The sequence below is a fragment of the Mustela nigripes genome, chromosome 1 (genome assembly GCF_022355385.1).
Source record: "Mustela nigripes isolate SB6536 chromosome 1, MUSNIG.SB6536, whole genome shotgun sequence".
NCBI classification, from domain to species: domain Eukaryota; kingdom Metazoa; phylum Chordata; class Mammalia; order Carnivora; family Mustelidae; genus Mustela; species Mustela nigripes.
The window spans coordinates 20,020,726-20,044,413 of record NC_081557.1 but is presented as its reverse complement, the minus strand read 5'-3'; the positions used below and the strand labels follow the sequence as shown (position 1 = coordinate 20,044,413).

Here is a 23,688-nt window from a genome sequence, read left to right as displayed (position 1 = left end):
TTGATGAATCCTGGCCAATTTGTTTTTCTGATTTCTTTTAAAAAATATGGATCGTAGAAGTAGGATTGCTATACAGTTTAATAATACAGTCATCACAATTTCTCAGGCTACTAACACTGTATAAGTGAAAATACTTGCATTCTCCTTTGCTTTTGATATAATACTGATGTTTGCAGGAACTTTTTTCACCAGGCATTTAAATTCATTTGCAGTCTTTATTGAACTCTGATCCTTTATTGCACCTTTCCACAGTTAAACACCTTTTTTGTTTTGCATTCAAGAGTTCTTGGGGCACCTGTATGGCTCTGTTGGTTAAGCTTTGGCTTGGGTCATGATCCCAGAGTCCTGGGATCGAATCCCAAGTCCAGTTCCTGGCTCTGCGGGGAGCCTGCTTCTCCCTCTCCCCCCTGCTCATGCTCTCTCACTCACTTGCTCTCTCAAATTAAAAAAAAAAAAAAAGAAAAAAGAATTCTTTAAAGTTGCTCCAGCCTACCTTTTTGAGTTTTTCATATTCTTTACTTGAACTCACTTTATCCAAAGTGGCATTCTTTATCTCTTTTCTTTTGCTTTCTTGACTTATTTCACATTCCTGCCCCCCCTCCTGTATTTTTTGGCCTCTGGCTACTGGCTACCTCTCTGTCCTAAAGTTGTACACACACAGAATTGCACAAAATTGCACATACCCAGCCTCTGCTCCCCAGTAAGATGGAAGGCTTATCTATCTTAGGAATAGATGTCACTTTCTCCTTGAAAGCTTTCTGTACTGCCCTTAGATTTCATCTGTATGTTCACATGTTACTTACTGCTAAATATCATTTAATCTGCTACCCTCTCTGCTGCCATCCTAAATTTGTCTTATTGTAGACTACATTGTTCTCCTAGTTCTCTCTTTCCCATTTCTCCCTTTATTATACATTTCGTATGCTTTTATCTGGTTTTCTCTGTCTCAGTTTATGCTAGCGAGGCTTGAGAAAGAGGGAAAGGTGGTAAGTAAAACACTTTTAGGACTCTTGAAAAGAGTGACCTTTTTTTAAAAGTCTGACTTTTGACCCCAGGCTGGCACTATGCATGAGAAAAAAGACCTACTGGGTCTCCCTTTACCTTCCCAGGAAAATAAAAGAATAGCAGAAGAAAAAGAATAGTGGGGAAAAAAATATGTGTACTTAGTATATATCTCTGTTCTTCTGCCACCCTCTTTTTGTCTGCCAGCATACTCTTATTCATAAAAACAAGTTTCTTTTTCTTTTGTTAATTTTTTATTGTTTTTAAGTAAGTTCCACATCCAACATGGGTCTTGAACTCATGACATTTGAGATCAAGAGTTGCATGCTTTACTAACTGAGCCAGTCAGGTACTCCACAGTCACTATTTTAAAAAAAAAATATTTTATTTGTTTTTTAAGATTCTATTTATTTGACAGAGAGAGATCACAAGTAGGCAGAGAGGCAGGCAGAGAGAGAGGGGGAAGCAGTCTCTCTGCTAAGCAGAGACCCCGATGCAGGGCTCGATCCCAGGACCCTGAGATTATAACCTGAGCCGAAGGCAGAAACTTAACCCACTGAGCCACCCAGGCGCCCCATAGTCACAATTTTCAATATGTTGGAATAATACAATACTAATGTGGATAGTTGGGGATGAGGAAGGCAGTGGTGGGTTGTGGCATCCCACAACCCAGTCATCCCTGTGAGTCGATAGTAGGTATTTAAAATGAAAAACTTTGAACCATTTTTCCAGAGAAGAGATGGATATAGATAAGATTTTTTATTGTTGCTGTGTTTGGGTTTCTTTTTTAATTGACTCAGGGCTTAATTAGAAATTTTAGTTTTTATGCTTTTTATTATGAAAAATGGCAAAACTAAAGAAAGGGATATAATATCCACACTCAGCTTCTATGGTTTTCATCTCATGGCAGTCCAATTTCATACATACCCACAACTACTTACTCCCTTGCTCGCTATCAGCTAGGTTATTTTGAAGCCAATCCCAAATACATCCTTTACTGGTAACATTTCATTAATATAATAGTTTATATGGAGGGGAGGATGTGTTCTAAATTTCTAACAACTGTTTAAAACAGATGTATTAAATATTAAATTCTTACTTGTAATTTGGGAATCATCATTTTATATGTCAGGGTCACATACTCAATGAGTAGGTCTTATTTTTATTGGACCTGAAATTGGTTGAACTGTATTAGGAATTTTGTGAAATTAATTTCAGTGTCTTATGCTTACACTTTTAATGCAGATTCAGAAAACAATAAAGAAGACGGCGCGTCGGGAGCAGCTTATGAGAGAAGAAGCAGAACAAAAACGTTTAAAAACTGTACTTGAGCTCCAGTATGTTTTGGACAAATTGGGAGATGATGAGGTGAGAACTGACCTGAAGCAAGGTTTGAATGGAGTGCCAATATTGTCTGAAGAGGAATTGTCATTGTTGGATGAATTCTACAAATTAGCAGACCCTGAACGGGACATGAGCTTAAGGTATAGTTATTTGATAGTAGAAACTTCTAAATGTTGACTTGACAACTAAAATGTAATTAATTAATTTTTAAATTACTATTATTATTAAAAGGTTGAATGAGCAGTATGAACATGCTTCCATTCACCTATGGGACTTGCTGGAAGGAAAGGAAAAATCTGTATGTGGAACAACCTGTGAGTATTACCATAATTTTTTATTTTTTAACTAAGAATCTTTAAAAATTAGTTTTCTGTTTAAAAGTATTGTTAATTGGGTGCCTGGGTAGCTCAGTGGGTTAAGCCGCTGCCTTCGGCTCAGGTCATGATCTCAGGGTCCTGGGATTGAGTCTCGCATCAGGCTCTCTGCTCAGCAGGGAGCCTGCTTCCCTCTATCTCTCTCTCTGCCTGCCTCTCCATCTACTTGTGATCTCTCTCTGTCAAATAAATAAATAGAATCTTTTTAAAAAAAATTAAAAAAAAGTATTGTTAATTGAAGAAATTTCAGAACTGTGTAAATAGCATTGATCTGTTTACTTTTGGTTTATTGATTTGTTTCCTTTTTTTTTTCCTTTTTGCTGTGTATGTGTGTGTATAAGTCACAAACACCAATCATAAATTGGTAGAGATGGGAATCCTAACTTACCATGGTTTTGTGTATAACTTACTGTGCTTGAAGTTGGACAGATTAACACCAAATAAACTTTTCAGAGTTGTTGGTATTAGATAGGGACAGGTTTTTTTCCTTGTTTGTGAAATTTTATGAAGAATATTTTCTGTACCTCATACATTTTACTCATGGTCCTTGCTTTCGTTTTTGCTTATTTTTTAGACTTCGGCTAATTTGAGGATGTTATTTTCTTTGTATTTTTTTTAAAACTTAATCTCAAATGAATGGTGCATATTCATTTTAAAGAAAATAAAGGGACATTTAAGTTTCACTACCGGGGTGCCTGGGTGACTCAGTGGGTTAAGCCTCTGCCTTTGGCTCAGGTCATGATCTCAGGGTCCTGGGATCGAGCCCCGCATCTCTGCTCAGCAGGGAGCCTGCTTCCCTCTGTCCCCCCCACCCCCTGCCTCTCTGCCTCCTTGTGATCTCTGTCAAATAAATAAAAAAAATCTTTTTAAAAAAAGATTTATTTATTTATTTGACAGACACCACAAGGAGGCAGAGAGGCAGGCAGAGAGAGGGAAGCAGTTTCTCTGCTGAGCAGAGAACCCGCTGCGGGACTCGATCCCAGGACCCTGAGATCATGACCTGAGCTGAAGGCAGTGGCTTAACCCACTGAGCCACCCAGACGCCCTAAATAAATAAAATCTTTAGAAAAAAAACCACTTTCACTACCTCAGTAAATTAGGAATTTTAGGTTTATTTCCTTAGTAAATAAGGGAATAGGTTCTTATCTTTGCTATTTATTAAGTTGATTTAGGAAGTAGATTTTGAACATATTAAGATCAGTGTATCTGTGTTTATACCTTATTTTTAGCTGTTTGGTGGAATATTGGATAAAAAGTTTTAATTGGCAAAACTGTATGATGTAATTTGGAGTGTATTTGCTTTAAGGAAAAGGTAAATCAAATATGGGAACCAATCTTTTTGTATCTTTTCATGTAAGAAATAATTTTCTTGGTTTGTTAACTTGCATTATTTACTGTATTCATTAAAAAATCATATTTGCTTCTTAATTTTAGATCTGCATCAAATATGTACTTAATTTATCATTTGAAGTTTGAATAGAAAGAAATCTACATGTGTGTATAAACTTGTTAGCTTAAAAAGTAGTTTTAGGTCAAGCCTGATCAAATTTTCATGAACGTTACTGAGGAGAAACGAGGGTTAAATGTCTAAGCTTATATCTTACTTGGGTGTTATTTTCTACCTAGTCTTGTTTATCTTAAGAATGTAACATCTTTATTGCTAATGAAAAGTTACTAATGACTCAAATTGGTGTTTTTATGTACATTTAGTTTTCACAAGTTTTTTAAAACAAGTAATTCTTAGTTACGAGGCTCTGATGCAGAGGAAGGGAGATGTGAAATGTTCATTCAAAAACTTGTTAGTTTTATTGTTAACAAGATTAACTATATTGTGATAATGTCCTTGAAGTTTTATTTATCTGTAAAGTGACCTATTAGGGATAGATACATTCTACATACATAGGTACATTTTGCATGTACTATATAAAAGGCCAGGAAGTTGAGATTAATTCTTTTTTTTTTTTTAAGATTTTATTTGTTTATTTGACAGACAGAGATCACAGGTAGGCAGAGAGGCAGGCAGAGAGAGAGGGGGAAGCAGGCTCTCTGCTAAGCAGAGACCCCGGTGCAGGGCTCGATCCCAGGACCCTGGGATCATGACCTGAGCTGAAGGCAGAGGCTTTAACCCACTGAGCCACCCAGGTGCCCCGAGATTAATTCTTGACACATACCTTCACCTGCTGCCCTGTCCCCTTATGTCCAGGTGTATCAAATTTTGACAGCTTTCCTTTTTAAATATGTTTTGAATCTGTCTACTTCTTTTTCTCTTCCTTCTACTTTTCTTCCTGTCTTTTGTCTAATGCAATCTCTTAACTAAATCCACCCTCCCCATCCTTCTTTAAATTCTTTTAATGGCTTTCTTATATTATATTTTACATACAGTTGTTTTTGACTTAAAGACCTTGCATGTTCTGGCCTTTACCAGATTTGTCTTTTCTTTGTTTTTTCTTGCTCCCTATGGCTCAAGCCACAGCACATGCTTTCATTTTCTTGTATTTGGCACCATTTATCTTCATATAGGGCTTTTGTAAATGCTTTTGTCTCTCCCTTGAAGCACTTCTCTTCTTTCTACTACTCATCTTCCAGATCTGTGCTCTTGAAGCACTTACGAGGAAAGCCTTTCAAGTTTCTTCCTGCCTAGGTCCAATCCATTATATCTTTGTGTAGTATTTTTCACATATGTGATTTTACTGTTTTTGTATCTGATAATTCTCTATTAGACTATAAACTTAGGGCAGATATTGTATCTTTTACAAATCTTTTTTGTAGCCCCATTGCCTACTGCATTGCCCAACATATACGTAGGCGTTAAATATATACTAAATGAATAAATAATAACATCAGCTTTTTATTTTGAACTAACTTCCTTTAAGTGTGTAAAGTTTAATACTAATAGGTTCTTTTTGTTCTCTATCATTCCATCATTTCTGTTTTTGGTGGATTTTAATGTTTTTTTTTTTTTTTTTTTTTTTTAAGATTTTATTTATTTACTTGACAGAGAGAGATCACAGTAGGAGAGAGGAAGGGAAGAGATCACAGAGAGGAAGGGAAGCAGGCCCCCCGCTGAGCAGAGAGCCTGATGTGGGACTTGATCCTAGGACCCTGAGATCATGTATGACCCGAGCCGAAGGCAGCGGCTTAACCCACTGAGCCACCCAGGCGCCCCGATTTTAATGTTTTTTATATGTATGTTTCAGTAAGGGTTGACAAGTTTTTTTTTCTTGGAGCAGTATTTTGTAGCGCGTTGAATCTTACTCAAGTCAGGCATTCTGAGATGGTCTAACATTATAATTCATATCAATTTCTAGATAAAGCTCTAAAGGAAATTGTTGAGCGTGTTTTCCAGTCAAACTACTTTGACAGCACCCACAACCACCAGAATGGGCTGTGTGAGGAAGAAGAGTCAGCTTCAGCACCTACAGCTGAAGACCAGGTAGCTGAAGCTGGTAAGTACTTGGGTGGATATGAGCTTTAGTTTATAGTCCTAGTTTTACTTCTTTTGCCACAAGTTCAGGCCATACATTTACTTAGTTACATAAGCACATTGAGGTTTTTAATGAAACTTTAAGCATGACAAAATATTAAATGTGTATTAAGAGTTATTCCAGAAGTATTAAGTATCAGTCATTTAGGGGCACCTGGGTAGCTTAGGCCATTGAGTGTCCTAGTCTTGACTGCATCTCACGTCATGATCTCAAGGTTGTGAGATAGAGCCTGCGTATGGCTTCATGCTGGGTCAGGAATCTGTTTAAGATTGTCTCCCTTTCCCTCTGCCCAAATACCAGTCATTTACTTACTGGTTCAAATGTTCAGTTGGATCACTGTTACAAACCGGTATTTTTTTGTTGCAGTATTGCTGGGCTCTTGTAATATAGATGAGGAGAAATGTTGTAGGGCTTTTTAAATTACATTTTGGCTGACATGCCCAGATTTATCATTGTTTACCATGCTAGTATATGAAGTGAGTAGTATGAGGGCACATATATGCATGTGTATGTTTTAAATGGGGTGATTATAACTCCGTAATCTTCAAGTGTAAATATCTCAATGGAATGAGATTTTTTCCAGTTAACTTTAACACTTGACATAAACTAGTAAGTATGTAAGCACTCATTAGGAGTCCTTTTATGATAACTTAAGTCTGAGTATCATTGGAAGCATTGTCAGAGCATAAATTTTGTAGTAGTGGTTAAAAAGCATGGATTCTTGATTCAGATTGCCTGGATTGAAATCTTGGCTATGACACTCATTAGTTATGAAACTTTGGGCAAGTGACTGAATTTCTCTGTACCTCAGGTTCTCTGTTTAGAGAGAAGTATGTATCAGGTATCTGGCACATAGTAAGCGCTTCATACAATGTTAGCTATTAGGTTGAAGCTACAAAGGGAGATTGCACGTTGGTGGAATTTATGGTTGCAGATCAACATAGCAAAGTCTTTTCTCCACCTTTAAATGTTTTCACCAAGTGATTAAAATAGAGAGGATGATTTCAATCTGTATGCTGCTTTATAATATTACTTCTTAGGCTAGAGAGAGAAGTTTTAACTTAGCTCTTTATTGGCATTATACCTAATCCAGGATAACTACTCTTGAGCCTGTTCATTCTGGAGTAAATGTAAAGAAAACTCTTTCTAAATACATTATTGTAAGAATGATTAAAATATAGAAACTTAAATCTAATTATAACTCTGTTAATAAGTTCTGGTTATTTGATGGTAAACTGCTAACTTATTTGGAGTTTAAAATAATTGCTAATTTTAAAAAAACTTTTCTTAGGGCGCCTGGGTGGCTTAGTGGGTTAAAGCCTTTGCCTTCAGCTCAGGTCATGATCCCAGGGTCCTGGGATTGAGCCTCTGAATCCGCGCTCTGCTCAGCAGGGAGCCTGCTTCTCTGCCTACTTGTGATCTCTGTCTGTCAAATAAATAAATAAATAAAATATTTAAATAAGATTTTTTTTTCTTACTCTTCATTTATATCATCTTTTAACATCTTAGAACCTGAGCCAGCAGAAGAGTACACCGAACAAAGTGAAGTTGAATCAACAGAGGTATGATTTTTATTTAATGCTGGCTTGCTTTTTCTGCCTTTCAAGCAGAACTCTGAAACATTTACTTTGCTTTGCAGTATGTAAATAGACAATTTATGGCAGAAACACAGTTCAGCAGTGGTGAAAAGGAGCAGGTAGATGAGTGGACAGTCGAAACAGTTGAGGTAAGAGTTCTCTTGGGTGCAAGGTTGTTGTCTTTTTTTATTAGTAATTTTTATCTCCTAAGAAGAAATTAAGATTGTATGTTTTTAATACATTATCATAACAAACTTATTAAACTTAAAAGATCATTATGTTTAAAAGATTATTTATACTTGTGGATGTTTAGTAGAATCTCTAGTTGATCCAACTATAGAACATATATATAAAGTTATATGTGTGTGACTTGGGGTTATTAAAGTACATGATTTGTATATTGTTGATACCAGGTTGCTCTATAAAAAATCTGGGAACCCACATGGATAGCCTTTAGAAAAGGCCCACCTTCCAAGGGAATATGTTGGAGTGTCATCTTAGACTCCTTCTCCCTAATGCTCTAGATCTCTCTAGTGTTTCTTAATTCTGTTTCTCAATTGACATTACCTTTCTTCAGGTCCTCATGTCTAGTTCAGGTGTCCCTTTCATATTTCTCTTTCCTGAGTGCTCCAGGCTATCTTACTCATTTTTATAGGCCAATTATTAGAAGAGTTTTAATTAAGTTACTTTTACTTGAAACTCTTGATGGTGCTGTGTAACCTATAAGGTAAAATCAGAATGCCTTACCAAGTTGGTCCTTGCCATCCTTTCCATCCTCCTTTTGGTTGCTGCTTTTATATATCTGAAGTACAGAAAAAATAGCTTTCAGCTGTGAATAATAATGCTTATCTCTTTAATATTATTCCATCAAGATCATTCTTCAAAGGTGTGTTAGTACCTTTAGTTCTTTATAGATGTGCCAAAATGCACTGTTGATAGATTGAGTAAAGAACTTGCCCTGTATTCTACAAAGTTACCTAGTTTGGATGAAAATAGTGTCCCATGAAGCCCTAGCAAGACAGTATATGTATTTGCTGAATTGTGCAAGGCAGTTCAGAAGTATTAGAGGAGGGTTAGAAGAAAAATAGATCTAAGAGATCTCTCTGTAGAATGGTGATTTGTGTAAGGTATGCAAACCTCCTGGGCCTTGACAAAGTAGATTTGGCATATGTTTTTAGGGAAATGAGGTAATAGGTATATATTAGCATGAATATAGGGGTAGAAATATGAATTAGCATTTTAAAAACATTGAATGTTAGGGATGAAAAGTATGTGTTGGCATAGTAGAAAAGTTTTGAGAAGTAACAGTGCTTAGTAGAACTTTTTGCTTTTTATTGGGAGAGAATAGTATATTTTCTTACTTAGTACTGTACCAGTATGGTTTTTTCTTAAGTACTTGGTAGGTGGGACCTTTCCAAAGGCTATTCGGATGGAATTCTAAAGAATTTTTTGAGATGTAGATGTAGATGACACATCAGTTGGTGTTCATAACAGTTTAAGTAGTGATTATCTCACAATTGCTTATAAGAGAAATAAGCTTATGATTTATCCAGGCTCACCAGATATGACTTGCCCAGGATTAGAAGCCAGACAGAACATAAATTTAAAAATCAGTGAGATTTCCCAGAAGAGTGGGGAATTACTAAATAATAATCAGAAGAAATTATTAGAGGTAGGTAAAAGGTAGGTATAGTGATCTTTGGCTTTTGTAGCAAGTTCTATAAGGTGATAGGGCTTCATCCTAGAGAGAATGAAATAGTAGGAACTCAAAGTTTGATGATGATAACAACTAACTTTTCTTGAGTGCTGACTCAGTCAAGTATTGAGGTAAATACAGGTTTAATTTCTTTCTATAGAAGGCATAGCAGTTTTAAGCACAGTACATTCTTTTAGGAAGCAAGCACGGGTAATCTTTGAAAGCAGGTTATAAAGTTAATCTGAAATGCTACATAGTCGTCCTGTGGAATTGAGAACACTGTAGAAGTGACAGCACTCAATGTTAAATTTATAACTATGGTCAGTTTGAGAAACTACATTAAAGCCTGCTACTTTGTTTATAGTATATATAGTGCCATATAGAGTTTGGGGACCTATCATGATGGTAATGAATGGAGCTTTTTCATGCTCCCAGTCTGCATCTCTCCCCTCATTTTCCCCTTTAGGTGGTAAATTCACTCCAGCAGCAACCTCAGGCTGCATCTCCTTCAGTGCCAGAGCCCCATTCTTTGACTCCAGTGGCTCAGGCAGATCCTGTTGTGAGAAGACAGCGAGTCCAGGACCTTATGGCGCAAATGCAGGGGCCCTATAATTTCATACAGGTAGGTGCAGTTGAGTCAAACACTAACTGAAAGTTTAAGTGTTTACATTATTTAATCTAATTCCATTATATCCTGACTTGCAGGATTCAATGCTGGATTTTGAAAACCAGACACTTGATCCTGCCATTGTATCTGCACAGCCTATGAATCCGACACAAAACATGGACATGCCCCAGCTGGTTTGCCCTCCGGGTTAGTAATGGTGTATTCTTTTGTGAGAAATGCAGGGCCAGTGCTCTCAGGTTTTGTAAAGTATGTGAAAATTAATTATTTCCTTTTAATGTTTGCTTAACTTTTGGATCTTGGGTCTTTTAATTTGGTAGGAAATACTGTTTTTCCCTATAATATGAATAACTGTCGTTACGTGACTTTTTTTTAACCTTTTATTATCATATATAAACTTAAGTATGTGCAAATGTAGTTTGATGAGTTTCACAGACTGAACACACCAGCACCCAGAAATGGGACATACCTGTACCTCAGAAGCCTATTTGTGTCCCTTTTCAGTTACTAGTTTACCCTCTCTTTTGGCTCTGTGGACCATTTCCTGATTTGTAACATTACAGACCAGTTTTGCTTATTACTGTAATTTATATAAGTTAAATTGTGCTTGGCTTTTTAAATTTCAAAATTAAGCATAAAAATAATAGAGGTGTCTTTCTTTGAAGGGTGTTTGCAGCTTTTTAGGAGAATTTCTGAACATTTTATTACCTAAATAAAAATGAGATGCAACAGTGAGGTGGTTAAGGGGCTGCTTAAGAGGAAAGGGGAAGATTGGCCTAAAGACAGTTGAAGTTTCTGGGTGCCTGGGTGGCTCAGTTGGTTAAGCGACAGCCTTCGGCTCAGGTCATGATCCTGGAGTCCTGCGATTGAGTCCCGCATCAGGCTCCCTGCTCAGCAGGGAGTCTGCTTCTCCCTCTAACCCTCTCCCTTCTCATGCTTTCTCTCACCCTCTCTCAAGTGAATAAATTAAAAAAAAATCTTAAAAAATAAAAAAACAGTTTAAGTTTCAGGCTTGTATTACTAGTCTTACACCATTACTAGAAATAGCACTAAAGAGGATTGGCATCTTGTATGTGGTTAAGTGGTCTATTTTTCTCCAGGACCGTCAGTCATTTTGAGTCTTGGTGTTTTTCCCAAAACTATTAAGGGTACAAAAGTGGGACTATATAAAATAACATACTTGGGGAGCCTGGGTGGCTCAGTCGGTTAAGTGTCTGCCTTCGGCTCAGGTCGTGATCCCTAGGGTCCTGGGATTGAGCCCTGTGTTAGGTTTTTTGCTCAAGGGGCGAGTCTCATTCTCTCTCTCCCTCTGCTGCTGCTCTGCCTGCTTTTATCTCACTGTCAAATAATAAATGGATAGGATCTTAAATAAATAAAATAACATATTTAATATCATGTAAATCTTCAGTCACAAAAGGAATTGCTGAGGAAAGCATGTTTAATGACACTGTTAGTTTGTTAGTTACAATTTCTCCAAAGTAAAGGAAGCTCATATCTAATATTTCTACCAAGAGTTAGAAAATAAATTATGGTTAGGCCTATGGAAAAGAAACAGTTATTAGTGTTCGTTTTCCAAGTTCTACCAGAGAAAGACAACACATAGTTTTTACAACTGAAAAATTGTGGCAGAATCAACATATACAGCATTGATAGAACCTGTAAGCCATTTAGATACTCAGTTAATGTGGAGTTCATTAGCCTCTCTTAGCAAAATGGGTGATTTCTAAAGGACTAACCACAGATCCAAATTTTTGATTCTTTAACCATGGTTGAGGAAGGGAGTAGAAGACTTGTGGGAGTTGACAGTTTGCACACTGAATTGAATATAGGCGTTTTAAAAGCGTATTCTTATTTTTTCCTGTGGAAGCATTATGACTAGAAGGAAACCAGAAAAGCTCACTTAAAAGCTAAAATCCTAACGATACTTTTCCAGTTTATTTTCATGATCACTAAAGTGTTTTTAGGATTTGGCTATAGAAGTTTTCTCTGAAGAAATTTGATTTTTGGATTAACAGTGGATTTTTTGGGGTCAATTTTACAGTTCATTCTGAATCTAGACTTGCTCAGCCTAATCAAGTTCCGGTACAACCAGAAGCTACACAGGTAAGAGTGACAGAAATACTGCTGTAGGTTTGTTTTTAATCAGTTCTTGGGTCTCTTTAATGGCTCATGAAAGTGAGGTATGAATTTTATCATTGTCCAAGTCTGTTGTGGGTAGCTGTCAGCCTTTATTTCCATGTTATATCTACTTTTGTTTTAATAACCTAAAAAACATTGTTTTTGTTAAGTCTCATGTTTATAATAATTTTTTAATTTTGAACTGAGCAGAATTTGAGAAGACCTGTTTAAATGTCAAAATTCTAAAATTCAGTGTTGATATTGCCATTTAGAAGCATTTGTTGGGGACTTCATAAGTGGATTTGGGTGTATTTAACTTTCAGTTTTAATATTAGATATAGTTTTTGCAGTTGTTACATTTTATAGTCTCTTTAACAGGTATATCTGTTTCTTAGCCCTGTCTGTGTTAGAGTTTATAACAGAAAGCAGCTTTGATTGCTTTGTTTCTGTGTAGGTTCCTTTGGTTTCATCCACAAGTGAGGGATATACAGCATCTCAACCCTTGTACCAGCCTTCTCACGCTACAGAGCAGCGACCACAAAAGGAACCAATTGACCAGATTCAGGCAAGTTTCTGTTACTAGGTGACATAAACTTGATGAGGCACTTACTCATGAATTGGGCAGAGGTAAATTACTATTAATATTGTTATTCTTTTTGGACCTAATGCAAGCAATACAGTATTTTGCTTTTATGAAATAGTTGAATTTCTTAACATACTAAGTCTTGGATAGTAGACTTGTCTAAATATAGTTTATCACTAAAGTGCATCTATTCATTTTGTGTTTAGGCAACAATCTCCTTAAATACAGACCAGACTACAGCATCATCTTCCCTTCCGGCTGCTTCTCAGCCTCAGGTGTTCCAGGCTGGGACAAGCAAACCATTACATAGCAGTGGAATCAATGTAAATGCAGCTCCATTCCAATCCATGCAAACGGTGAGTAATTAATTGAACTGATATTAAATGCCTAGTGTGTAGTATGATCATGCCAGAGTCTCAACAAAAAAGTCTTCATTTAGCTTTGTATTTGAGTTTGCATCTCTCCAAACTGTAGAGTATACTTAATTGAACATAAACTCTAATTTTTTCCTGATCCCAGAGATAATATTTGAGTTTTAGGAATTGTGTGCTCACATCTTTGTTTTTTATAGTTTCATCCTTTTTGGTTTGATTAATAAAAGTAAATGTTCAGAAAAGTAGACTACTATGATATTTATATATAAATCATTACCTAGATTTAACAGTTGTCTACTTTTTTCCATACTTGCTTAATCTTTTATGGACATTTCTCATAGTAAATTTCACATATAGTTCATTGTGGTTTTTCAGTAAGCATCTCTAAACTGTGGGGTTTCTAGAAAATGATGAAAATACCATAATTAATGGGATACAGCTAAATTGGTGCTCATGGGAAAGTTCAGAATTAAATATTAAAGTAGTAACTTGCTGAAAATGTCAATAAAAATAAAAAATGATTAAGGATTCAACTCAGAGTTAAAGTTCATAGAATTAAGTTCTGTAAGTGACATTGTATCAGTGGTTTGCATCTTTAAAAAGCTTTCTCATTTATAATTTCATTTCCAAGCTGCTGATTTTTGTGTCTTTTTAGATTCTGATCCCCTTATGCTCTCCTTTAAGTGCTGTGTGGTGTGTATGTCTGTATATTAAAAAATACATATATATATATATATACACTGTATATATAGAGAGTGAGTGTGTGTATGTGTTTGGAACTGTAATGCATTTACAGTTGAGGTAAAACCAGCATTGAGGTCTGCCTTATTAAAAATAGGGAAATTATTAGCGTAAAGGGATGATGTAATCATTTACTTTATTTACTTACAGGTGTTCAATATGAATGCCCCGGTTCCTCCTGTTAATGAACCAGAACCTTTGAAACAGCAAAATCAGTACCAGGCCAGTTACAACCAGAGCTTTTCTAGTCAGCCTCACCAAGTAGAACAAACAGACCTTCAACAAGAACAGCTTCAAACAGGTAGGAAAACCAGTGTCACTTCCTTGGCTTCTTGCCCTCCAACACAGTTAACTGACGGTGGTAGGAGAGTTTAGATTTTTAGAGTGTCGGGGTCCAAGAGTTTTTGTTTTAGTAGTAGACCTTACAGATTTTTCATTACAGAACCTGAATTCAATTGAGTTCATATTTATTGTATGTGCCTGCACTTTTTTTGGAGGCCTTACACCAGTTTTCTTTTGATCAGTAAGCGCTCATAATATCCCTTTTTCGTTCTATGATTTTAGTGGAATTAAGCTTGTTACTTAAATTATGATCAACTTTGATTGCTAATTAATTGAAGCCAAATAGCGTGATACCTGGTAGGTAGTAAGTCAGTTAGTTATACAGTTAAGAAGCAGTAAGGAGTTGGCTTGGTTGTCAGTATGCTAGTTAGAATAAAGCAGGCAAAAATCCCATGGTAGCTGTCTTTGGTAGACTAGGTTGAAACAGAGTCTTTTGTTGGCAAGTAAGGTCATTCATAAGTTGGCTGGTTACCACATCCATTGTAGTAATGTAGCTGGAGGTATTGTAGATTTCTTAACTTTGTAAGGCATGAAATAACTGCTTTAGGTCTTTGGTTATTTAGATCCCAGGTTGTTTAATTGGAATCCCATAGCAAACTAACAGACCTTTCTAAAATAGTAGGAGTTAATAGCTTGATTTTATCAGACTGATTTAAATAACTATGAGATATTTTAATTGTCTAAATTCTTGATAGACCTGGATCAACATTATGGATTTTTCAGTACTAAATTCTTACATGTATTTCCTATAATTTTAAGCACCAGTAATTAGTAAGGAGTTTGAATCAGCTATAATCTGATGTTTATCCATTACGCTATTTGTGTTTAGCTGCTGAGGGATAAAACTGGGTTTCATGCCCTCATGCTCCTTTAATTATTGCCATGTACTCATAAGCATGTCAGCACAATGTCTAAAGGCCCCAAATACACCTGCTCCACAGCAAATTGTACTGTTTAGTCAGGAATAACATGAAAACGGGATAAGGCAAGAATCTGGCTCTTTATGGACTTGAAGTTTATGATACACACTTTAATAGAAATTCTGTTTTTTAAAAAGAATTCTGGTATTTAAAATTTTTTTTAAAAAATTTTATTTTTATCTATTTTTGTGAGAGAGAGAGAGAGAACGAAGATATGAGCCTGGGGGGAGGCACAAAGGGAGAAGCAGACTCCCCACTGAGCAGGCACCTGATGCAGATCTTAATCCCAGAACCCTGGGATCATGACCTGAGCCAAAGGCACAGATGCTTAAAACAACTGAACCACCCAGGTGCCCTGAATTTCTGGTATTTTTAAATAAAGATTACACTTTAATTGTACCACTAAGAGTTTTCTTGCAGTGAGATTTGACCAAGACTAATAAAATTCTTACTGATAAAAAGTTGAGTTGAAAATTCACTTTTGACCACTCTTCTACATGCATGTGAATGAATCTCTTCAGATAGAAAATGTTACCTGTAATCATGATAGTTGCCTGTAATTTTAAATTTGGGGAATGTAGTGAAAGGCAGTCTATAGAAAGATCACACTGTAGATAGTATAATTGGTCCATTAATTACATAGTTCAAAAAGGAGCCACCACTCTTTCTCCTCTTAGGCATACTTGGGCTTACTCACTCCAGATATCATTCTGAGAACTGATAAATGTGTTTGGGGTTTCTTCAGGATATAAAATATATCAGGTGAAGTTTTTCAGGAGTCACACCACCTGTTCTCTTTGCCTAAACATGGGAAGTTTTGGGCTGGCAAGAGGTGCTGATTGTTTTTGTTCCTGGGGTATAGGCCTTCCTTTAGTCTCTACCTTCCTCACCTTCCAAAGGTAGTGTTTGCATCCTGTTTTGTCTCCTCTGTGAATTATAAACATTGGGATAGTATCAGAAAGGTGCCTCAGGATTTAGTTTTGTTTTTTTTTTTTTAATATTTTATTTATTTATTTGACAGAGAGAGATCACAAGTAGGCAGAGAGGCAGGCAGAGAGAGAGGAGGAAGCAGGCTCCCCGCTGAGCAGAGAGCCCGATGTGGGACTCGATCCCAGGACCCTGAGATCATGACCTGAGCCAAAGGCAGCGGCTTAACCCACTGAGCCACCCAGGCGTCCCAGGATTTAGTTTTTGAAGATTTCTAGATTCTAGACTTCTCTCCATTGGGAAGGAGGAGGGGGTGTGCAAGGTTAGTGTAAACCTTTTAGAATCTTCTCTTCACCTCATCAGGTTGAGTGCCACTGTGAGTAATATTTAACTGTCTTCTAAATTGGTTGTACTCAAAAGGACTTGAAGTGCAATCAGGCAGTAAGGGGGGGGGTATAAGCTGAAGGCCTCTGCTGATTTATCTTTTTAATTGACTGGATATTCCACCATATGGTTGCCTAGGTGTGGGAGAGCATGGTTTTGTATGTTTCATTAAGTAGCAAGGGCAATTTAAAAGGATATGAGGGGCGCCTGGGTGGCTCAGTGGGTTAAAGCCTCTGCCTTCGGCTCGGGTCGTGATCCCAGGGTCCTGGGATCGAGTCCCTCGTCGGGCGCTCTGCTCAGCGGGGAGCCTGCTTCCTCCCCTCTCTCTCTGCCTGCCTCTCTGCCTGCCTCTCTGCCTACTTGTGATCTCTGTCTGTCAAATAAATAAATAAATAAAATCTTTAAAAGGATATGAAAACTTTTACCACAAAGGAACTTTTTAGTGAAAAGAAATAAATGTTATAAAAATTAAATTGTACTGTTCCAGTATGTAAGATCTTTTGAGTTATTGTGGGTCTCTTGTGCTAATAGACAGGTGCCTCTTAGAAGATATTTAATAATATAGGTTTTTTTTCATTTGGAAGGATAGAATTTTGTGCTCTTACACATTTGTGTGCTTCTAAAGGTTTGGAATTATTGTTAGAGAATTATATTCTCTTTAGTTAATTAACATATGGGTAGGAGGAAAATAGGGATTTAATAACTTAACTAATGGATAGTGATCACTATTGTTAATATGAAAATTTAAAGACAAGTTGAAGAGGAAGTACAAGGCACCTCTTAAACCAGAAACTGAGAGAACAGGTTGTAATGAGCTATGTGTATGTGGGGTATGAGTGTATAAATTTTTTCTTTTTATTATAGTGGTTGGCACCTACCATGGTTCCCAGGACCAGTCCCATCAAGTGACTGGTAACCACCAGCAACCTCCCCAGCAGAACACTGGATTTCCACGTAGCAATCAGCCGTATTACAACAGTCGTGGTGTGTCTCGTGGTGGTTCCCGTGGTGCTAGAGGCTTGATGAATGGATATAGGGGCCCTGCCAATGGATTCAGAGGTACCAAAAAAAGCAGCAGCAAATTTATGTTCTTTTTTTATTTATAAAATACATAGAAATATGTTGTATGGTTTTGGGGAAAGATATGTATCTGCATTAGTCTCTTATGTACAACTTAAACATTTTTAGTATGTTACAGGCCCTTTATTTACTTACTTATTAAAGATTTTATTTATTTGACAGAGATAGAGCGAGAGGGAACACAAACAGGGGGAGAGGAGAGGGAGAAGCAGGCTTCCCGCTGAGTGGGGAGTCCGAGATGGGTCTTGGTCCCAGGACCCTGGGATCATGACTGGAGCTGAAGGCAGACACTTAATGACTGAGCCACCCAGGCGCCCAGCAATTATTTATTTTTTATAAAAGATTTTATTTGAGAGAGCGAGAGAGAGCACAAGCCAGGCGGGGAGGGGCAGCAGGTGAGGGAAAACAGATTCCCTGCTGAGCACAAGCCTGATGTGGAGCTCCATTCCAGGACCCCAGATCATGACCTCAGCTGAAGGCAGGTCCTTAACCAACTGAGCCTTCTCAGGCGGTCCTGCTTTAGGCATTTAAACCGACAAAATTAGGAATGAATTTTTTTAGGTGTCAAATCCCTGACTTCTCTGTCTTCTAGGTGATACTTGTTTCCATTAATTATCAGACTTTATGGAGATTTTTTTGTGTGGGGGTGTGTGTGCATGAATGGGTAAAAGTGTTGTCTTCCAAGTAAGCTAATACTCAGAAATTCAGGAACAGATGGGATCAGGATAGGAAATTAGAAATTAGTTTAAATAATTAGCATGGCTTACAATTTTTCAGTTATTTTTTTGGTCAGTAGTAGGAAATAAAAATTCCTTGTGTAGATAAGAAAATTATTTTCTTGTCCTAAATTTTAGGAGGATATGATGGTTACCGCCCTTCATTCTCTAACACTCCAAACAGTGGTTATACACAGTCTCAGTTCAGTGCTCCCCGGGACTACTCTGGCTATCAGCGGGTAGGTAGAAGTTGTTTTAAAATACAAAGCTGACCTAAATACACCAATGAAATCGACTGATGCGGCTGTTTGTACTTTAGTAACTAAGTAATTTGGGGCTAATTTTGTAATTTTGTACAAGATACTTCATTATGGAAAATGATAACTTTTTCTTAAGCACTCAACATAGGTGCTCATTTAATAGAGTCTTGAAAACAATGATTTTCGTTCACTGTTTGTGGGGTTGCAAATTAGTGCAGCTACTGTGAAAAACAGTGTAGGGTTTCCTCAAAAAATTAAAAATAGAATTACCATATGACCCAGTAATTCCACTACTGGGTATCTACCCAAAGAAAATGAAAACACTAATTGAAAAAGATACATGCACTCTTGTGTTTATTGCAGCATTATTTATAACCCCAAGTAACCCCAAGTATCCATCACTAGATGAATGGATAAAGATGATGTGGTATATATAATGAAATATTATCAGCCACAGAAAAAAAAGAAAAGGAAATACTGCCATTTGGCAGGAAGTGTATGGACCTCTAGAGAGTGTGAAGCTAAGAGAAATAAGTCAGAGAAAGAAATACACGACACGATCTTACTCATATGTGGAATTTAAGAAACTAAACAGAGGTGGACAAAAAAAACACTTTTTTTTTTTTTAAAGATTTTATTTATTTATTTGACAGAGATCACAAGTAGGCAGAGAGGCAGTCAGAGAGAGAGAGAGAGAGAGAGAGAGAGAGAGAGAGAAGCAGGCTTCCTGCGGAGCAGGGAGCCTGATGCGGGGCTCGATCCCAGGACCCTGAGATCATGACCCGAGCCGAAGGCAGCAGCCCAAACCACTGAGCCACCCAGGCGCCCCAAAAAAAACACTTTTTTAAATGGAGAATAAACTTGGTAGTTGCCAGAGGGGCGGGGGTGGGTGGGGAATGGGTGAAATGGATAAAGGAGATTAAGAGCAGACTTACCTTGAGCACTAAGAAATGTATAAAATATTTGAATTCCCCTTTTGTACACCTGGAACTAATATACTATATGTTAATTATGTATGAATAAAAATAAGTTTGTGTAGGAGAAAAAAATGATTTTTAAGAGTAGAGACATTGAATGTTGAGAATAACAAGTACAATTACAGAATAACTTCTCTAGCTATATTATATTGAAATGTGCAAAAAATATAAGGAAGAATTTTGTGTTCTGTGTCAATAAGAATAGATAGATGATGAGTAAGCATTAAAAAATTACATTTCCTTCAGTACTAACTAGCTTGTCTTTTAGGATGGATATCAGCAGAATTTCAAGCGAGGCTCTGGGCAGAGTGGACCACGGGGAGCCCCACGAGGTAATATTTTGTGGTGGTGATCCTAGCTCCTAAGTGGAGCTTCTGTTCTGGCCTTGGAAGAGCTGTTCCATAGTCTGCATGTAGGTTACATGTTAGGAATACATTTATCATTACCAGACTTGTTGCTAGGGATTAAATGAAATGCTCTGTTTCTAAAACTTCTCTTGAACCCAAATTTAATTTTTTGAATGACTTTCCCTGTTACTATATAAATTGTCTTGAAAACTAAAACATTTCTCCTCCTCAGAAAAAGTGTTTTTCCAACTGCAAATTATTTTTCAGGTCCTAAAACCTGCTAAATGTTTTTAGGAAGTACTTACTGAAACATTTTTGTAAGACATTTTTGGAATGAGATTGAACATTTATATAAATTTATTATTCCTCTTTCATTTTTGAACATGCATATTATATTTTAGGGTCAGAAGTTCTTTAATGGCCAGATAAGCCATAGTTCCATTTAGAGAACCATTTAGAAGTGATAGAACCTAGTTGAAACTTCAATGCCTTTGGATCACTAATAGCGATACAAGTGTCGGATTATTTCTGACTTCTAAATAAAACATCCAAAATCCTAACTAATTTATTGAACTGTCTTTAAAAATTACAGGTTTAATGAGTTTCTGATTTTGTCTATTACCAGAGGAAAACTGCTTCCTATTTGGACAGGAAGTCAACCTGTGTAACAATTAGACAGGTAGCATTTCGTATGATCTGAAGTTCTAAATGGTTCTCTGATTTAAGGGAAGTTAAATTGAATAGGTTTCCTCTAGATATTGGCCATAACATGTATAAAATGTATATTAAGGAGGAATTACAAAGTACTTTGATTTCAATGCTAGTAGAAGCTGGCCAGCAAAAAGGTGCATTTTATTTTTAAATTAATGGATCACTTGGGAATTACTGACTTGAAGTATCAAAGGATATTTGCATGTGAATGTGGGTTATGTTCTTTCTCATCTTGTAGCATATTCTCTGAAAGTTGAGTTGACCAGTAGCTAAAAATCTGTTTTAACAGCATGTAAAAAGTTACTTTATCTGTTACAAGTCATTATACAATTTTGAATGTTATGTAGTTTCTTTTTAACAGTTAGGTAACAAGGTCTGTTTTTCATTCTGGTGCTTTTATTAATTTTGATAGTATGATGTTACTTACTACTGAAATGTAAGCTAGAGTGTACACTAGAATGTAAGCTCCATGAGAGCAGGTACCTTGTCTGTCTTTACTGCTGTATCTATTTCCAACGCCTGATGACAGTGCCTGGCACATAGTAGGCACTCAATAAATACTTGTTGAATGAATGAATGAATGAGTACTGGTGGAATACTCCATTAGCTCTACTCTTCTTTTAGCTAGAGAACATGAGCAAATTTGCGCATGACAACTTCCAGGACAGGTGAACACTGAAGAATTGACTTCTTAAACCTAATAATGTGGTGACAAGCTGCCCACATGCTTCTTGACTTCAGATGAAAATCTGCTTGAAGGCAAAGCAAATAATATTTGAAAGAAAAACCAAATGCCATTTTTGTCTTCTAGGTCGTGGAGGGCCCCCAAGACCCAACAGAGGGATGCCGCAAATGAACACTCAGCAAGTGAATTAATCTGATTCACAGGATTATGTTTAAACGCCAAAAACACACTGGCCAGTGTACCATAATATGTTACCAGAAGAGTTATTATCTATTTGTTCTCCCTTTCAGGAAACTTATTGTAAAGGGACTGTTTTCATCCCATAAAGACAGGACTACAATTGTCAGCTTTATATTACCTGGATATGGAAGGAAACTATTTTTATTCTGCATGTTCTGTCCTAAGCGTCATCTTGAGCCTTGCACATGATACTCAGATTCCTCACCCTTGCTTAGGAGTAAAACATAATACACTTTACAGGGTGATATCTCCATAGTTATTTGAAGTGGCTTGGAAAAAGCAAGATTGACTTTTGACATTGGACAAAATCTATAAATCAGCCCTAGAGTTATTCAGTGGTAACTGACAAAACTAAAATATTTCCCTTTGAGAAGGAGTGGAGTGTGGTTTGGCGGAACAACTGCATTTCACAGCTTTTCCAGTTAAATTGGAGCACTGAACGTTAGATGCATACCAAATTATGCATGGGCATATAAAAGGCTGGCTACCAGCTTTGACACAGCACTATTCATCCTATGGCCAAACGACTGTGGTTAAAAACACATGTAAATTGCTTTTTAACAGCTGATACTGTATAAGACAAAGCCAAAATGCAAAATTAGGCTTTGATTGGCACTTTTTGAAAAATATGCAACAAATATGGGATGTAATCTGGATGGCCGCTTCTGTACTTAATGTGAAGTATTTAGATACCTTTTTGAACACTTAACAGTTTCTTCGACAATGACTTTTGTAAGGATTGGTACTATATATCATTCCTTATAATGTACATTGTCTGTCACTAATCCTTGAATCTTGCTGTATTGTCACCTAAATTGGTACAGGTACTGATGAAAATATCTAATGGATAATCATAACACTCTTGGTCACATGTTTTTCCTGCAGCCTGAAGGTTTTCAAAAGAAAAATATCAAATGCCTGCTGCTACCACCCTTTTAAATTGCTATCTTTTGCAAAGCACCAGTATGTGTTTTAGATTGATTTCCCTATTTTAGGGAAATGACAGACAGTAGTTTCAGTTCTGATGGTATAAGCAAAACAAATAAAACATGTTTATAAAAGTTGTATCTTGAAACACTGGTGTTCAACAGCTAGCAGCTTATGTGGTTCACCCCATGCACTGTTAGTGTTTCAAATTTTACAGTTATCTCCAGCAGCTATTTCTGTAGTTGCATTTATCTTTTGTCTAACCCTGATTGAATTACCTTTTTCTCATGGAGGCATTTATATTCAAAATGGTGATTCCTTTACTTAGATGCATAGGGAGAGTCACAAGTTTGATGGAGATGACAGTTTAGTAATTTATGTACTGTTGGAATTTGTGCTAGCAGTTTGAGCACTAGTTCTGTGTGCCTATGAACTTAATGCTGCTTGTCATATCCCACCTTGACTTCATGGAGAATTAATCCCATCTATTCAGCAAAGGCTACTAATACTAAGTGAATGGTATTTTCTGTGCAGAAATGGAATTTTGTTTTATTAGCCTTTAGCTAAGGAATTCTTCCTGTAGGTGCTCAGCTACTAAAGAAAAACAAAAAATAAGACACAAAACTATACTCAAACATTCATTATTAGACAACTGGAGTTTTTGCTGGTTTTGTAACCTACTAAAATGGATAGGCTGTTGAACATTCCACATTCAAAAAGTTTTTTGTAGGGTGGTGGGGAAGGGGGCATATCTTCAATGTTTATTTTAAAATAAAGTAAGTTCTTTTCTCATGTGTGGTTGTGGTACATCATATTGGAAGGGTTCTGTTTACTTTTGCAAATGAGTATTTCTTTTGCTAGCACCTCCCGTTGTGTGCTTTAAATGACATCTGCCTGGGATGTACCACAACCATATGTTAGCTGTATTTTATGGGCAATAGATAAAATATTCATGGTTTACTGGGTAATCCCTAGATGTGTATGCTTACAATCCTATATATAAAACTAAATTTGCTATCTGTGTAGAAAACAATTTCATGACATTTAAAATTGAAGTAAATAAGTTCTTTATACTAGTGATCTCTATGAATCAGTTTAGAGATGGGATGGGGAGAAATGCGTTCTAGGTTTCAAACTTCTATGCATTAGTGTAGATGTTGTGAATGTGTAAAAGGTGTTAGCAGTTTTATTATTTCTATGTATTTAAAAGAATCGTTTGTTCTTTTGGAAATAGAATTTTTTTTTTTTTTTTG

At 36.6% G+C, this 23,688-nt stretch overlaps 1 protein-coding gene across 1 annotated transcript in view; it reads left to right on the top strand.

The window, feature by feature from the left end:
- The window catches only part of CAPRIN1 (cell cycle associated protein 1), a 39,330-nt gene extending 16,103 nt beyond the window's left edge, over positions 1 to 23,227 (top strand). The window contains exons 5-19 of the mRNA XM_059406021.1: positions 2,248 to 2,486; positions 2,578 to 2,660; positions 6,029 to 6,166; positions 7,715 to 7,767; positions 7,845 to 7,931; positions 9,945 to 10,100; positions 10,184 to 10,292; positions 12,145 to 12,206; positions 12,676 to 12,786; positions 13,011 to 13,160; positions 14,070 to 14,220; positions 17,357 to 17,551; positions 18,427 to 18,527; positions 19,794 to 19,857; positions 21,395 to 23,227. Of these exons, the coding sequence (XP_059262004.1) occupies positions 2,248 to 2,486; positions 2,578 to 2,660; positions 6,029 to 6,166; positions 7,715 to 7,767; positions 7,845 to 7,931; positions 9,945 to 10,100; positions 10,184 to 10,292; positions 12,145 to 12,206; positions 12,676 to 12,786; positions 13,011 to 13,160; positions 14,070 to 14,220; positions 17,357 to 17,551; positions 18,427 to 18,527; positions 19,794 to 19,857; positions 21,395 to 21,459 (1,764 nt within the window). The 3' untranslated portion in view covers positions 21,460 to 23,227. The remainder of the gene's footprint in view (positions 1 to 2,247; positions 2,487 to 2,577; positions 2,661 to 6,028; positions 6,167 to 7,714; positions 7,768 to 7,844; positions 7,932 to 9,944; positions 10,101 to 10,183; positions 10,293 to 12,144; positions 12,207 to 12,675; positions 12,787 to 13,010; positions 13,161 to 14,069; positions 14,221 to 17,356; positions 17,552 to 18,426; positions 18,528 to 19,793; positions 19,858 to 21,394) is intronic.
- Positions 23,228 to 23,688: the final 461 nt, after the last annotated feature.